Here is an 18,068-nt window from a genome sequence, read left to right on the forward strand (position 1 = left end):
GGCGTTGCCATTCTAAGCAATGCAACGCGTGCACGTTTTTAGGGCAAAAACAGAATTGATTACATGAGATCCCTGTTGTAAATATTACCTTTCCCCTAGTTGATTAGTCTCCTCCTACACAACACAGCGCATGCGCGCTGCATAAGCGAGACCTAAAACTCGGGTGCCAAATAGTACTCCAGACACTGCTGCTTCACTTTCAGTGGGAGGGGCTACAGAAGAGCCGTCTTGGATTGTCCAAATATGGCAGGGTTTCGAAGATAATCCAACTGCATGGGTGAAAACATTTTACCTGGGATACCAAATAAATATTTCACAACTCAGGTCCTCGTTCACTGACCCCGCTCCAACTGTACTCAGGATGATAGTTCCCACACGTTTTATGCATTTAGCAACCAATGGGTTATTGGATCGACATTCCAGGAAGACCCCGTCCCCAAGTGACCAATATGCTACATCAGTAAACTTGCGGACACTGCATCTACGGAAACAAAGATGTCGCTCATTAACTTGCACTGGAATGAGGACATAATAAAAAGCAACACACGTTGAAAAGCGTCAAAACTTTCATCTCCGGGTCAGAACCGGGAGAGTCTTACAGTCAATATTCAGGGAAATAGGATCCCCACATTCAAAGATGGCCGTCAGGTTTACCACAACGGGACGCGTAAACTATTTCCGACCCGCTGTAGTCTTTGCATGAGTACTCTGAACCGGGTGCGGTAAAGTACCCGCCCCAGGCGTGCAATAACTCAGAGCACTGAAGGGGCGTGTCAGACCCCATCATGGAGACTCTGGGCTGCATGTGGTAGTGGCGGTCACCCAGTCGGCCTGCCAGGCGTGGGCACAATGCTGGCTGCAGGTAGGGGCTGGTGGGCGACGGTACAGTGCGTGAAGAGAGCAGCGAGTGGACCTCGGCGGCGGAGAGGCGCTGCCTTGGGAACGGAAGGGACGTGGCGCCCACCCTTGGCAGCAGGGTCGCCTTTGCTGTGCGGTGCCCTCTGCCCTACAGTCCCATGGCACCGTAGCCTGCAGTGGCGCCTCTGCTCAAGCGAGCCTTGTCCGGAAAGCCAGAGCCGCGTCAGAAGTACAGCAAAGAACACAGCTCCCCACGCTAAAGGAGAGGCTGAAAGCAGAGCGCCTCCCTCCGGGAGCGACTCCAGCGGACACTCCGAACTGGTACGAAGTCCTAGTACACTGCCCAGGTGTTTCAAGAGCACACGCTGATCACGCTATACGAGCATTCTATATGTCACAGAATATATATGTATCAAAGTCGTATCACTTCATTAACACATTGAAGGACACGTGCATATGGGAGACAGACTAAAATCTTGCAACATAATAAATAGCACATTGTTTTTGTTTTGGCGAAATTACACGTCCCCCTCAAAGGGTCGCCTGTATCATAGACCATGCGTTGCACAGGTAGCATTACATAGTGCTGAGTGCACATATAAATACATAATTTAGTGATCGCTCTTTTCGCACATGCCATACTAAATTACGAAGGAGTAAAAAAAAAGACAGCTAAGACATTGCACACATGAAATAAACATATTTCTTTGAGGTTTTTTTGCGTGCGCTTTCGCCACCCTGTAATTCTTTCTGAAACCTTTGCTACCAATGGGAGACCAGGCATACATTAATTATTAGAGTAATAAGCTTAGATGCAATGGAAGGTAAATAACACCACAGTATATAGTAGCAGCACTCAATTCATGTGTAGCATACAGATGTGACCACAGGATAACTCCAGTTAAATTCTTTTCTGTGTGCTAAGTGGCGATCTACAGGTAACGAGTTTAAATCCTCCGTCCATACTCGGGGTCAGTCAATTGAGTAATAGTAACTCGTGTTATTTGCTGTGCTTAGATGTTGATGAAGGGTAAGGGAAGTGCTATAGTAAACAAGTACTGGTAAAGCCAGTGTGTCTTGCTTTTGGCTTTGTTAGTACCTTGTTTTGTTTGCCATGGTTTTCATGAAATGTTGTGGGGAGCTTTAGGGAATCTGCCAATATTTAAACAAAAGGCACCTATAGATATAGTAGCCCTTGGGAGCTACTTTGTATGGGGGTCTGTCTCTTGTGAAATATCAGAATGCCTTCAATCTCAAGAAGTTAGCCAGCAGTGAAGTGGGATGAGCCATGGCTCCATGCTGCATACTGTAGTGGGCAGAAGAAAACATTGTGAATGACACGACAGCCCAATTGATAAAGAAACAGGAAAATGACCAGATAGGTTGTTAAACAGTTATTTTGCAATACCTAGCCAATAAATAGTACGTATGCACAATTTTTTTCGAATAACTTTATAATTTCAGAACATTCTACATGAACACATTTCGTCATGTCCTCAAGAGAGCCAAAGATGTGACACATTTATCACCAAAATACATATAAATCATAACACAAAATATTCAATAAACACATATACAAAACATGAACACCTTGTGAAATGTCAATTGCCTCCAAAAATCATTAGAGGGTACCAGTCCTTGTGTAACATATGAAAGAACAGGCGGACATGGCCTAATTCAAAAGTTCCTGCCTGTTTACTGGGCTGAAGACCGCTCAATGTTAATGGGGTCGTTTCACCATAGGGGAGTACATTTCTTTTTCTTTTGAGGACATGACGAAATGATGTGTTCATGTAGAATGTTCTGAAATTATAGTTATACGAAATATATTGTGCATACTTACTATTTATTGGCTAGGTATTGCAAAATAACTGTTCAACAACCTTTCTGGTCATTTTCCTGTTTCTTAAATTATAGTGGTCCAGGCCAGGTAGTGACTGGACCCAAGCCTTTTCTGGTTCACTTATCAGTCGATGAAGAAGGCAGGCTGCATACCTCTTTAAAGAAGTATATTATTTGTATAATGTTACCAACCTCTTAAAGTCTTGGATAATGCCGGAGCTAAAAATTATGCATAAGAATTTCACTAACATTAAAATGTCTTGGCTAACGACAAGCCTAAACACAAGTTGTTATACACAAGCTTGGGCACTGAACATGCCTTAATTTTTACCTCTTTTAGCTATGACAAAAAGAAAGAAATAGTTATTACTATTGCTGACTAGCATTTGCCAAAACTGAACGCATGTCATCCACTTGTGCGTCATGATGCTCCTGCAGCCCTAATGTCACTAAGCATGCATGTGTATGCATTATGACGTAGCAACCATTTTGAGTTTTTGCTCTAATTTACCATTCATGATTGTGGACTAACATCTTGAATTGTAAATTACAAAAATATAAAATAAAGTGCACCAAAGGGATTTAAAAATAAAATAAAATGGAGTGACCCAGCAGCCAATTGTAGTTGTCATTATTCCCTCTATAGTGGATGAGCTGGAGGGTTGGGAGAAGATTCGAGTGGGAAAGCAGGACATATGAGAGACTGCAAAAAAACAGGCGGGCAAGTCTAAAGGTATCGGGAAATGTGCTCAAACTTCTTTTGTGGGTGATTAATCAAGCCACTGCATGAAAACTGCTTTGGATGATGTACTGTCCTTGGCAAAAATAGAACATTTTAAAGGAGTAGGATTTTACGAGTCAATAAAATATTAATAGACCAGCTTGAAGAGTAATATTATTAATACTATGTGTTTTTGTAAAGCGCATGGCTACCTAAAAAAAAGATTTCCCAGCGCTAAGTTCACATGGTAAACAGACACGTTTTAAGGCATGGGCAATGGGGGCTCTGGCCCAGGACCCCAACCTTTAAGCCCCCCTCCTTCCCCCACCCCAAAGAGCCAGCTCTGTTCTGCAGAGATTGACCTAATGGCCTTGAATGATTCTTAAACAGATTTTTTAAATACCGTTTTCCTTTCATTTTATTTTTAATGTGGGTGATATTTGAGAGTCTATTACAGAAATTTTGCTGAAAAATGTTGTGTTTATGTAACATCCAGAAAAAAAGTTTATTTTAGATCAAAACAGAACCTCACATATGAGAAATGGGAGGTGTCCCAGAGATTATTTGCTGGGATGTTAGTGAGATGCTGCTGTGTTACAGTATTGAAAACACGTCCATAAATATTGGATGTAAAAACATTTAGCATTTGGAGAGTGTGTCTGTGCACTCTCAGTGACCTGGCCAAAGAAGGCATGAAAGAGCTGAAATTAGATCATAAATTCAAAGCTGATCTGAAGGGGCCCCCAAAGTACGTTTGGCCCAAGGCCCCCAAAAACCTTATGATGTCCCTGATGGTAAAGGGGTCACTCTAGCATGTAATCACTAAACGGAGTTTCCTAGCGCCAGGAAAGAATCTCATTCTTTAAATGTTGTAGGCAGATTGTTTCAAAGTCTTGGTCAAAGATAAGAAAAAGCTTGGCCTAATTGGCAGGATTTCCTGATTTTAGAAACTACGGCCAGTCTCAATTGACTGGACCTTAGAGAACGTGTGGGTGAGTACTGAGACATCAACGATCTATGGTTAGCCAGTAAAGAGTATTTTCTTTGAGAATTTCAAATACTTGTCTTACAGCACTTTCTTCAGCATTTGCACCAGGGAGAGATCGAGGCAGCCACAGGCGGCTCCTTGGAATTCCTTTTACATTATTGAATAGCCATGAACCAATGTTTCTTATTAAGGCGCTAAACCAGTTGCTTATCTTTCAATTGTAGAATGACATGGTTCATATTTATTTAACATGCTGAACAGAGCAGTTTTTACTGCTTTTCTTTAGTAAGTGAAATGGTGTCAATTCATTCTATCCAGTTGCCAAAGAGCATTGAGTGGATCTATCTTCTCCTCTACTGAATTGAACATTGCATGATTCTTTTAAGTATTGAATGAATCCTGTGCATTCATCTCTAGTAGTTAATAGACCAGAGCATATTCATGTTTGTTATTACTGTAGAAAAGTTGCATAGTCCTTTCAATTACTAAACGAAACTGAATGTATTAATTCCTGTTAGGGATTCGAACTGTAAACAAGTTTTCCATTTCTGAGACAAAACAGTGCAACTTACTTTCTATTTGTGAGTTCAACAGTGCAAGTTACTCAAAGTATCTAAAAAAAGCAAGTTACCTTAAATACATGCCTTTTTAAAACTGCCAATTGTGAGCTTCTTTCTAACCAGTTCCTCTTCCCCCTCTCTCAATTTATCATTCCTACTCAGCTCAACCCCCTGGTACATGAGCAGCGCACAAAGTGTGTGTACCAAAGATGTACAGTGTATGCATGAAGTAAGCATAGCACATGCTGGGTGCTAACAGTACTCATCAGTATAGGGAACGTACACCGATTATGCACACTTAGTGGAAAATTTATAAAATGTAACGCAATGCAGCACAGCAAGACTATTTGCTGCATTGCATGAAAGGTAGTGGTCAGGAAGATGCCACATTAAGCGTATGGTGCATTCCTGTCCTCGCCTTGCGCACTATGTGCTGCCTAGTACATACTTATTTCCTCCTCAACCCCACACCAGGTAACACCACCAACACTCCGCTATGTCCCCCATCCACCTTCTCACCATTCTCCAACATGATTCCAGGCGAGGTATGGACCTTTGAGGAGATGGTCCTCAACTATGTCTCACAACTGGAGACTACCCGTCGTTTCATCGCGTACAATGTATCACTGGAAGAGAAATCCACCCATACTGACCTCAAGGCCTGCCAAACCGTTATTATTAAACCTGCTGATAAATGGGGTGGCATAGTCATTCAAGAGAAAGACCTGTACACAAACAAAATACTGAGACAACTGTCCAATACAGATCATTACTGCAAATTACTCACTAACCCCCACCAGAGAAATCCAACATCTTATTCTCCAAGTTACTAATGAGGCAAGAGAGCAAGAGTCCCTGAGAAAAAATGAATGTCTTATTTATTTCATTTCTAAAGCACGCTATCCCTTAAAAAGGCATCCTGGCGCTGGCAGACTCGTAACGGAGGGGCGCCAAACTAATGACAAGCTAGAGCTTCGGGAGTAGCCATGTTTTTAAGCTCCTCCTAAATAGGAGGTCAGGGGTGTGTCTAAGCTCGACCGGAAGGGCATTCCACAGTTTCGCTGCGGCCACACCAAACGATCTTCCTCCTGCTTTGGCTTTCTTAAACCTAGGTAGTGTCACCAATCTAGCCGAGGAGGATCGAAGGTTACGGGCCGGCGCATGCCACACGAACTTCCTTTGCAAACGAGGAGGGCCCGACCCATGGAGGGCTTTAAAGACCAGGCACAGAGACTTGAATTGGACTCTCTGTCTCACCGGGAGCCAGTGCAGCTGAGCGAGAGCCCTAGAAGAGGATGATCTTGTGGGCCACCCCAGGGCTAATTTTGCCGCCGCAGACTGAATTCTCTGGGTTCTATCCATAAGGTAGTTTGGGGACGCCAACAACAGAGAATTACAGTAGTCTAACCTACTGAGCACGGTGCAACGCACCACCTCTACCCGGGCAGAGGACGGCAGCAGAGGAAAGATTTTCCTAAGCAATCTAATAATGGCCAAACAGCCAGCCACTATCTTTGAAACCTGCGTCTCCAGGGTAAGATTGCTGTTAAACATGACACCCAGGTTCGCTGTCTGCACCGAATGTCGCCATGTACACCTGTCATTTATACATTACCAAAAATCCACAAAAACCATGAAAATCCCCCTGTTCGACCAATAGTTTCTGGTTGTGGATCTTTTTAGAACCACTAGGGCAATACGTAGATTTCTTTATTAAAGATTTTGTCCCAGTTACAGACTGCTGTATCAGAGACAGCATGTCGATGATCAATCTGGTCGGACAGCATCCAGCCAGCAGCGCAGCCGTCTACGCTGCAAAATACCCAATGCCCCACTTGTTAAACATTTTATGGCCGCTTGACATACCAAGGATGACATCAGGTGGACCATTATCAGTGTAAGCAAACTCCTCAGCAAAGAAGAACTCAAGTAGATCCTCTACGCACTGGGAGCATACGAACATGACTTGAGGATTTGACAACTCTGCTGTAAATTATATTGTATTTGTCCTTCTTATCCTCTTTGCTATGGCTCTGTATCCAGACCTTCCCAACTCCCTAAATAAAAGGTCAACTTGGCCCTCGCCAATTTCTCCAAATTATGTAAATTTACCTCCTCTGACTCTTCTTGCCCTCTCTTTTGAATATTCGGTGTTCCTGCCGCAAGCTCTATGGGCATTGCCCCTTGTGATATTGTTCTGTTACTTTTGCATAATGCAAATAGAAATGGCGCTTCTGTTGTATTACTCACTTTTGTTTATATTTAATCAAGGCATTGCATAACAAACTCCATGGGCTCTGCCCTTTTGTGATATTTTTCTAATTTTTAATCATGCAAACGGAAATGTTGCTTCCAATGTATTACAGGTTCTTACTTTGATGTACATTACATCTGGCATTAAAATATTTTGAGCTTCCTTAATGTTCTATTTTTTCCTCTTTCACTTTTTTCCGGTCTCCCTTGTCATTATTTCACACACATCATTCACCACTTGAAAGGAATTTGCCGTATTGTCTCTCTGAGAGTTGAAGATAGGCAGAAAGACTGTGAAAAGGCATGGCCCTGTGAGTTCTCACTTGCCCTTAAGTTCACCATCTCCCTATTCCCCTGCTTAGGTCCTGCCTAAGATGACACTCATGTGCTGGTGCTTGCGAGCGATATTGTATTCGGCAAGGAGGTTGAAGCCTTCCCATTGCTTACCATTTGTTGGCTTCATTGTCACTCTAATTTGCTACCTCCTAATTGACCAGTGCATGCCAGCCTCACTTCCTCTTTCGTGTGGAGCACAGACCAAATATTGATTGCTGCATCTTGATTAGGGTCCTTCCGCTGATAGATTGTTGTTGTTGTTGTTGTTGTGTCTTGTAAAGCGCACTGCTACCCGGAGGCCTCGTAGCGCTATAGACCGCTGGGGAACCCGTCCTGGCTTTCCCTGTGAGATAGTCCCTCCTGGGGGTCTCCAAGGTGAAACCAGGCATCCCCGGCGTTTGTGTGGGGCCGTTGTGGAGATGAGGCAAGCTAATGCCCAGAGTTGCCGAGTGTGATCCCTGGTCGGAGTAGGCACCGATGCGAGAATTATCAGTCCGCTGATCCTGGTCCAAGACCCTGCCGCGTCGGGAATCGAACCCTGGTCCCGGGCCGTTCTCTGCACTCGGGTCTGCCGCCTCTAACCAGTGAGCCACACCTGAGATTGAGGTGATTGAGGTACTATTTTTCTTTCTTTTTTTCCCAGTCGTTCTTGTCTGTTACTTTTTTCCCTCCCACCCACCTTTTATGCTATGCAAGAGCTGTTTTGCCAATGCTTGTTTCTATCCTGTTCTACTATTCTATGCTGTTCTACTGATAAATGAGATGGGTCCTCGGGCTCTTGAACATGGGCAATGCTAAATCGACCAGAGTTAGTTCGTATAAGTTCATAATATCTGCAAATGGCCTGACCTCTCGGTGTTTTCTTTTTAGTCTTCTTTGATTTGAGAACTACTTTATTTTGTCTATGCTCTCAGTACGAATTCCACATTAGTGCCACCACACTGCCTTCTGTGCGCTTGTTAGGTTTAAGAATGAATAAAGTAATTCCTTTCAGGAAAAAAAATCACAGAAATGGACAAAGTACTTCTCAGTATGTTCTGTTTGGTTTATTGTCCTTCAACTGAAAAACAAAATTATCCTGGATGCTGCTTCCTATTAGGTGTTCTTTCTTTCAAACAGTTTTATTGATTTTGAGACGGATTAAAACAGTGTACACATGAAAACAGTTAGCAATCGTTTTGAATGCAAAATCTATTCCAGTGTCTTAGCTTCTTGGCACATGCACCGTTACTTGTTTAATTTACCTGGAAATGCATACCACTTTCATGTCGGGGGGGGGGGGGGGGGGGGGGGATAAGGTTCACGTACAATCAAGTTATTCACACTTTTGATATTAATTTCACAACATGTCAGTCTCCTTCCTGTTAAATTATCCTATATTCATCTGGCTATTGAGCGTGCTTTTTGTCATATTCTATTTACACTCTTAACACTAATATCTGTGTGCTGCTTAAGGTGGGTGCTTATGTGATGGAAATTGTAACTTTTAGTGAGTGATTGTCACAAGTCCACTAATTTCGCAAAGTTACTAATTTTGTCAATTTCATTCTACTCTCTTCTGGTACACACCATTCTCCTACATTCTTTTTCCATCTAGTCACATTGACGGCTCGTAGCTTTAGCCAGTGTATAGCCAGTTGTCTTCGCACCCGCAATAGCGTAAAGTGAATACATACGCATACCCAACACACATTTGTAGACTGTTTTCCAACTTTAGCCGGAGCCCTTCATGATAAATCAAAACTTGTGGCCAATGTACGTGTATCAATGGGCATTCTCATGTCAGGCGGAAGTACATAGCATCAGTTTTTTGACCATTATGAGGAGTTGCAGGAGTCCCTCTTGTGCAGCATTGCCAGTGTGACTTATGTACTGTGCATGAAATGTAACTGCATTGACCGGAGCCTGGCATTGCTGGTGTCCTTGGTGCATGTACCTAATTCCATTGCTTCTCTTCAAGGTCAATCCCGCAATCATGTTTTGGAATTCCAGGAATTCTTTGGCGGAAGAGGCATAAAGCTTATGTCAATTGGGCCAACAGAACAATATAATTATCACAGTTTTGTCATGGTCATTGGTATGCTTCAGAAGTTACTGTTCTTTTTATAAAATAACTGAAAGAATCCATGGCTGCTTCAAATCTAATGGTGGCTAATCTCTTTTCAATACCTCTCCAGTATCATTTACTTGCTACAGTTTTTGGTTATTTCTCTTCCCTTGCACCTGTTCTATGATTTCACTAAACCTATTGAAGCAGGCGCTTTTGAACGGTTTGGTCTCATTTATTCACTTTCAGAGACTTAGAGAGAGATTCTTAAGTAATACTTTGAAGAGAACTTACAAAATGGGCTGATTGTACGTTCTTTATTCCAGTAGGAAAATCCTTATTTAATCTACAGAGGGTTCAATCAAATTATGTCTGAGGATCAGTACTCCTACAAAAAAGGGACCCCCTCTAAATGTTCCATATAAGGTCTAGGAGGAAGGGGGGGGGACAAAAAAAACAAACAATATGTCAAAGACAACCTCCCACCTGACCTCTATTTCTTTGCTCTTTTAGGGCTTCAACAGCTCCTCTGAGTTACTACTCTATTATCTGAGACATACGCAGTGTTATTTTATCCAAACATTTTTATTATTTTCTTTTAAATTATTTTCTTTCAAATTATTTCATTATTAGTGTCCCAAAAACATTAAAAACCATACGTATTATACACAATTTCTCTTCCATTTTTTTGTTTAAACTTCTTTTGTACAGATGCAAATATCATAACATCTTTGCACATCAAAAGTAATGTCTTAGAAAAAAACACATTTCCAAGAAATATTACTTTTGATGTGCAAAGACTGTTATGATATTTGCATCTGTAAAAAAGAAGTCTAAACAAGAAAAAATGGAAAAGAAAGTGTGTATAATATGTATGTTTTTTGTACACTAATAATGAAATAATTTGAAAAAAAATTATTTATAAGCAAATAATAAAAATGTTTTGATAAAATAACTGCTTATGTCTCAGATAATGGAGTAGTTACTCAGAGTAGTAACCCGAAATTGAGCAAAGAAATAGAGTTCGGGAGGGAGGTTGTCTTTGACATATTGTGAGGATCCTCATCCATTACCATCCCCTGCCTATAAAAGAAAGCGATGAATGAAATGCAACCTTTTCCAAAAAATAAAACAATTTCTTTTAACATGATCAACAATTGCAGAATGCAATATGTGTATCAACTTTCATTTCTTATCCTCGGTGTACACAACATGACACTTGTAGTATTCTGTTTATCTTCCCGCAGCAACCGAGCCCAACATGAAAATGGCAAATCTGAAGCGCTGCACTGATATTCAGTGATCTGACTATTCACAGATAGTCCATACAGTCTCCTTTGACCTTCTCATGTTTCTTCAGGTAGCCGTGTGGTCAGTAGATTGGAATCTCATGTATCATACTGTGGTCTCTTCTATCATGCCCAGCTTTCGTTGGTAGGAGGTCCCTTATTCCACCATTTCTGCTTAATATTGTGCATTGTGATGTATCCGCCAAAGTTTAAAGCAATTTGTTTCAGGGTCTAAGAGTATGTGAAGGAGCAGTAGTTTTGAGTACTATGTTCCCTGACAATTGTTTACCTCCATCAGTGTGCCCAGTACCCTGTCCCAAAGTGGCTGTATGTATCCTAGGACAAACCACCATTGTATGCACCAGTAGAGCCCCACACCCGAGGCAGTCAGGAGAGCCACATCCTGTGAAGGGTGACAGAAATTCTGTGCAATAACTTCAGCTGATCATCTGATAGTTACAGTAGTCGCCTTATGCACTGGCATCCTGGCTGCCTTCCAGGCCTCATCTGTGAGTGCCCCAGTGTCCATCACCCATTCGAGCCGAAGGATATCCAATCAGTTTGGGATGTCCATCACTAAGGAGCAGTATAACTGTGATATATTACACGTGCACATGTCGCTGAATACTAGTTTAGGCACAAGTGTGTTAAAGTCGGGGAGATCTGGCATTTAGTATGTATGTTTTGTGCTTGTATATGTATGAGAGGTGTGCGAAGGAGCTCATGCCATTACGAGTCATGACATCCAAGTTTAGATATGCCAATTACATCCCAGCTATGGAAATCTGTAATGGTGCTAACGTCTCCAAGGGCTGTTCCCACTGAAAGTGGTGTTTCACAGGTGTGGCGGTCCAGTCACCATGTGTCCCCTAGTTCCCCTTGCCATAAATTAATGACCGTGATTGTAGCAGGGGATAAGTGTGACCTTCCCTCGCCCCCCTCCAACCCTCCCCACTATACAAGGAACTGAGTTTCATGATAACATATCACAGAGGGTGATTAGTAGCTTTTGTCAAGGCAATACATGGGGCCCTCCAACATTCAGAGGAAGGAGTGCACCATTGCATCAACACACACAAAAAAAGAACCGAATGCCATATGGGTAGTTCTGTAGCTGGTACAGCAACCTGGGAAATAAGACCATTTTGAAGATGGTGGCTCATACCTTCAATGATAGTGGAAGAGGGGACCAAAAGTTAATGTCACTCTGCAACTGCACCAACGGGAAGTCATAAGAGGCGCTATAGACCCCCAAGGCAGTGGCGTCTGGTGACATTTGAGTGTGGTGAATCATAAATATTGGACATGACTTTTATATACCGTGCAATGTGAACAAGTTCAATGGACGAACTTGGGATCCAGAGTGAGTCCCTCTCCTGAGAAAGAAATGAAAAAAAAATGGCAAATGGTGCATTTTAAAGCAAATGAATATAGCGATAAAGCAAGGATTATAAAGCAGTGGGAACGTATAGTCTTGAAATATGAAACACATTAAAAACTGCCCAATATCTTCCTGCATTAATATGTCCAGCAGTTACTGTAATGTGGAAATTGTACAGCATGACCAATTTAGACTTTTAAAATGTATGCTTGCCCAGTGTCTTGCACTGCATACAGCATTAACATAGGGAAATATGCTCTAACCAGACCTTTTGAAGCACCCACAGCTGCTGGCTGCAACCAGTCATATTGAAATATGCGCTGACAGGTGGGATGAAAAATGTAGGGGCTCTCTATAAAGGAACATGTCAAATACATTTCTGTGATTCCCATAGTGTACCACCTGACCGGTATTTTTGTTTCTCTCTGAGAAGTAATTGTATCCAGAGATATGACACAACAACTGACATACACCTAAAACCTGTTAGTACGATTGGATTTGTCAATGGGTGTTAGCTGTTTAAGACAAATGAGTAACAACAATTTTGTTATAAATAAATAACATTGGAAATGTTTCAATTATGAAACTGTGAGTCTGTGAATTAACTAGCATTGAGGCATGTGGAAGGAGTTTTAGCCTTCAGTTATGTTAGATATGTATCTTCTTTTTTTCTCCATATTTTGATCTGCACATCTTCAACCCTGTCTCTTCCCTCTTCAGCATTCTCTTTACACTCTTCTCAGAATGCACCTCCTCGCATCTGTCACTTCACCACCTCCAAACATGCACTGCAGTTCCTCAAATATAAGCACTTTATTTCTCTTACTTTTGCCATGCAAATATTTTGACATCTGTGTACCTTCACAACCCCATCCACAGAATTTCAGTTGCAAATGGAATACATAAACTTTGTTCTGTGTGCTAATTAGAGAGGCCAACCCACTGGCACCCACTTTGTTTGGCTTCAGCCTGTGCACTCAATCAAAGACCCTTTTAAACACCTGGCATGGCTAAAGCCTCAAAGTATGCAGAGAAAAAAAATTGATAAACAACAAAATTATAAAATAGCTAACTCTATGGGGAATGCAAGATCAAGTAAAGCATGTGTGTTAGAACTGGGATTTCTGGTTGGCTAAGGCTTACGCCAAAGCCAGGCAGAAACCATCATTCTAGTCAGTGCAAGGGAGTCACACGCCAAGATAACCCCTGCTCACCCTCTTGGTAGCTTGGCACGAGCAGACAGGCTTATCCCGGACGGAAGCAATGTGTAAAGCATTTGCGCACGCACACAACAGCAAAAACATCCTAGGCACGCCACCAAAGGAACTCCACACAAGGTTATATAAAAATAACTATTGTATTGTCAAAACACATTAGGTAGTAATCACACAATATACATTATGCCAACTGGCACTGGCAATATTCACAAGGGATTATTTACACCAGGACAGGGCCACATGGGCCACTGTCAGAATCAACACTTAGCAGGAATAGCACTTCTAGAACATAGAATAAGTGTAACACAAAATAACAATTATAGACCACAACCAGTAACCACTGGTAACGGGTAGGTACACACTATGCTATACTAATGACCATAGGCCTAGATCATGCATGGACACATAACCTCTCTAGTATAAACTATACTAGGCGAAGCAAACTTCTAAGCATGAGCACATTTTAGAAGTATAACACAAGCATAAAGGAAAAGCACATTACGCAGCAATCACATTTAGGCCTAACCAGTAAGAATACAGTAGGCAATCTCCTCACTAGTCTAAACACATTAGACTCTGCCTCCTAAGAATAAATCACATTTAGGGGCGTAAGCAAGAACATATTACACATGATGCATCACAACATTCAGAGGTGTAGGGAAGGAAAACACATGATGCATAAACATACATTCAGCGGTGTAAGAACAAGGCACATGATGCATCAAAACCCATTCAGAGGTGCAGGGAAGGAAAACACATGATGCATAAAAACATACATTCAGCGGTGTAAGAACAATTGCACTGAACTCACATAAGTCACCACCTGTGACTGTCCCTAGGCCAACTGGCCTTGTTGGGGCTAGGACTCCCTGTGTCCCAAAGTCAGGGGGGGCCTAAATGTAGCATCTGCCCACTAAGTGCTGGACAGCTGAGAACTCGAGCCTGGCACCAGCGTGCTTCCTGGCTCTCCTGTGGGCTCACCAACCTACCAGTGTCCCCAACCATGGGAGTCCCCCCCCCCCTCCTGCCCCCTCGAGCCTCTCGTGGGCTCTACAACAAAAATGCCCGGGTGAGCTTTGTGGGCTCTGAGACCAACTTGCCCCTCGTTGGAGCCTCTCTAGGCTCGAATGGAAAATGCCCGCTGAGCCTCGTGGGCTCTGATTCACAGAACTGCCCCTTCGAGCCTCGTGGGCTCTAGATAAAAGAAATATGCCTCCTTTGGAGCCTCTCAGGGCTCAACCAACAAATGCCCCCAGGATCGTGGAGCCTTGGCAGGCTCGAAATCGATAAAAATGCCCCCGCACTGGAGGGGAGGGGCGGGCACCGGCAATGTGCCCCAACGCCCTCCTCTCATTTGCAGCCACTCACTGGGTCTCGTCTCCGGCTCTGCTCCGGACGCGCTGGGCTGTGGAGGCGGGGTGGGCTCCCGTCCTCCTTCCGGCTTCTTGCTTCGCTCCCTCTCACTACTGACTTCCCGGCAAGCGGGCCGGGGCTCTTTTGCATGCTAGTCTCTCGGCATCTGGGGCGGCCAATCAAAGCGCGGCCCCAGAAGCCGAGCCTCCGCCAATGGCAGCGCAGCCCTAGGTGGGGAGGCGGCGCAGCGCCTTCTCCACGATCCCTGGGGCCGGCGGTGAATTTCCTTCTCAGACACGGGGTAAAAGATGCCGGGTGGGCACCGGCCAAAGTGAGGAACGCGCTCCCAAGCGCTAAAGACAAAATGAAGTGCTTCCAGGCGCTTTGAGGGGTGAATGTAGCGCTCCCAAGCGCTATAGCAAGATAAAGCGCTTCCAGGCGCTTAGAGGACAATTAAGAGTGCTCCCAGGCGCTAGGAAAACACCAGTCCAGCACAAAGGTCAGCAAAAGTCGTTTCAGGAGTCCAGGACATCAGCAGTCCAGGGGCTGGGCAGGGCCCAGGGAGGCAAGCCTTCCCCTGACCCCCAGCAGCAGCATGCCCCTAGTAGATTCCAGTCAGAAACAAGAGCATTTTACAAGGGGTCACAGCCTCTTTTTATACACAAAAATCCCTTTGTCTAGCAGGGTGCAGGCAATGTGAGAACCAGCTACAGCTGGTTATGGGGAACTCCTTTCACTGGCCAGGCTAGGGACATCAGACGCACCACAGGGGGTGGAGCCAGCATTGTGGAGGAAAAAACCCAGCCCTATTCAGGTCCTAGGTGTACCCCTCCCTCACATTAGCATGCTAATCTCTCCATTCACCACCGGGGCAGACCCATCCTAACCCCTGGAGCCAGGCTTACCAGCCAGCTCCAGCCAATCGCACGCCAGACACAAATTGCACTAACATGCCAACTTCTAGAAGTATTTACAACAAGGGGTAGTTTAGTCTGCCCTGTTCCCATGATGCACTGGGCCAGGGACAGACTGATTTGCATATAACCAGGTTCTGAGCTGGGATGGGGCAGTGAGATAAATAACGGTGATGGATCAAGCCCTGATCTTTGGACTGGGTAAGAGTGGTCTGCTCAATTCAGACACTCTGTTCATCACCACCCCCTTTTGTAAATCAACTTCTAGAAGTGCCACTTCCACACTAGACACAATCATGCTGCATACATCATTGCGCAGCATTCAATCTCACGAGTTCGCACATACCAAACTCGACCCTGCACTCCCCACACATCAGGAACTACCATGGTCACACATATTCCTCATGCATTCCTATGGGAGGGCAGGTCACTCTCACCACACACACAGAGAGCGCACGCACTTTACACTGGACCACATTGAAAAAGTGCACAGAGACCTAAAATCACCAACACCAGGTTACAGAAACAGGCTAGGAAAAAGCAAAAAGTTTCGGGGTGAACCTGCCAAAAAGGGCCGGTTCCACCAATGTGAAATAAAAGAGGAACTAAATAGCTGAAATGCATTCCATTAACGTTTTTAACATTCATTGTTCACAAGTCAATCCATGTTTTTGGCATCAGTGTTAAGTTAGGGGCATGAAGAAATATTCAGTTTTAAAGTCATGCATATTTCTCGCCTTGCTTCACTTGGATATTTGGATCAACTTCGAAAGGGAACAAGAACCTGGCTGGTTATTTGGATCCATTTTGCGGCCAAACAAATACAGCAGCGCCACTTATAAAGGAGCCAGCAATCTGCAATGAGGGCCTTGAGTGTCACAGTGGGGGAGGTTAGTGTGATGAAGGGCCTCAGCACAATATACATAACACAAGATTAGCTTGTCAACACTTATCATTACAGAGAACAAGGCACCAGATCAGACCGGCTTGCATGCACTTGCACGTATGACAAAAGGATGGGATCTATACCTTTGAATGACCACAGTGGCAATGAAGGGCTTTAAAACAGAAAGCCCTGCGTCCTGCATCACAGTTCTGAAAGTTGATTTACTGCCTGGCTTCCGTCGCCTGCGTCAGAGCAAGGCAGGGCAAGCAGCCTGAAACAAACAGCCTAGACTTAAATAGATAACTTTATTTAGAGATAAGATCGTATCTCTAAATAAATCTATCTATTTCATATGTTTTTATGTAAATGTGTAGGAATTTCAGAGGGGCACTGCCCCTGAGTCCTAATAGAGAAACTGCCCCTGCCCCCTGGTATGGGAACCCCCTGCGAAGAAATCATCATGCCAGTTGCCCATTTGAGGACAAGTCATTCCGGTCTCGTAGAGTGTACCCTACTCTTGGCCAAGTTTGGGCTCAAGCCCATGTGTTTCCCAAATTATTGGAGGTACTGTAGTAGGCCGTGGGACCAGACTCCTCTAGTTTATGAAAGAACAAGAAGTCATCTGTGTATATAAAGAAACCATGTGTGCCAATCCAGGCTCCCTTTCAAATCCCTGTATTAAATCATTGATACAGATCCATTCCATCAAACCCTCAGTCACGATTGTGAATAGCACTGACGACATTGGTATCTCTGCCTGGTTTCCATCCTGATCAGGAAGGCCTCCAGAGTAACACCACCAAGTCAAACTCCAGCCGCTAATCAATATATGAAAAGTATACGTAGCCCAGAAACAAGGGCCCAATGTGGAACCTCGCATTTTCCCGATACACTAAAAGAGTTTGGCGAACCTCTAGGTGGCTGGACAACAGAAGAGCATTGTGCAGCCACAAACTAATATAGTGTGTGGATGGAGCAACCTAGCATAAAGCTGCATTGATCTGGGTGAACGAGGGATCTTATCACACAAGTAAGACGCGTGGCCAGTACCATGGCAATATTTTTCGGCTTAAATTGATTAGCCATTTTTGAAAATGAAGGACTAAGTAAAAATTACTAAATGAAAAGTGTGTCCGCTTAGATCTATTGGATAAGTGGTACTTGATTAGGTTCTTACAAACAATCTACCTGGCCATCTTCATCAGATAAAACAATTCCTGTAGGACTACAGGTAAAAAATGTCCCTGTGATATTTATCGGGGACAAAACATATTTGAATAGGTTTGGGGGTGTTGGTACAAAATGCTCCATTGATTGGATGGTATTATCGGTTGAAACAGCTTTAAGATTAAATGAAGAAGAGTTAAAGGAAATCGAAAACTTGGAAAAAGAGATATTAGGGGACACTACCATTAAAGACTCT

The 18,068-nt window shown here is 43.5% G+C and overlaps 1 protein-coding gene across 1 annotated transcript in view; it reads left to right on the plus strand.

Annotated features, from left to right (window-relative positions):
• Positions 1-627: 627 nt before the first annotated feature.
• The window catches only part of CRLS1 (cardiolipin synthase 1), a 103,598-nt gene continuing 86,157 nt past the window's right edge, over positions 628-18,068 (plus strand). Inside the window, exon 1 of the mRNA XM_086927686.1 lies at positions 628-1,179. Coding sequence (XP_086783812.1) covers positions 850-1,179 — 330 coding nt within the window. The 5' untranslated portion in view covers positions 628-849. The remainder of the gene's footprint in view (positions 1,180-18,068) is intronic.

The sequence above is a fragment of the Lissotriton vulgaris genome, chromosome 6, assembly GCF_964263255.1.
Source record: "Lissotriton vulgaris chromosome 6, aLisVul1.2, whole genome shotgun sequence".
Lineage (NCBI taxonomy): Eukaryota > Metazoa > Chordata > Amphibia > Caudata > Salamandridae > Lissotriton > Lissotriton vulgaris.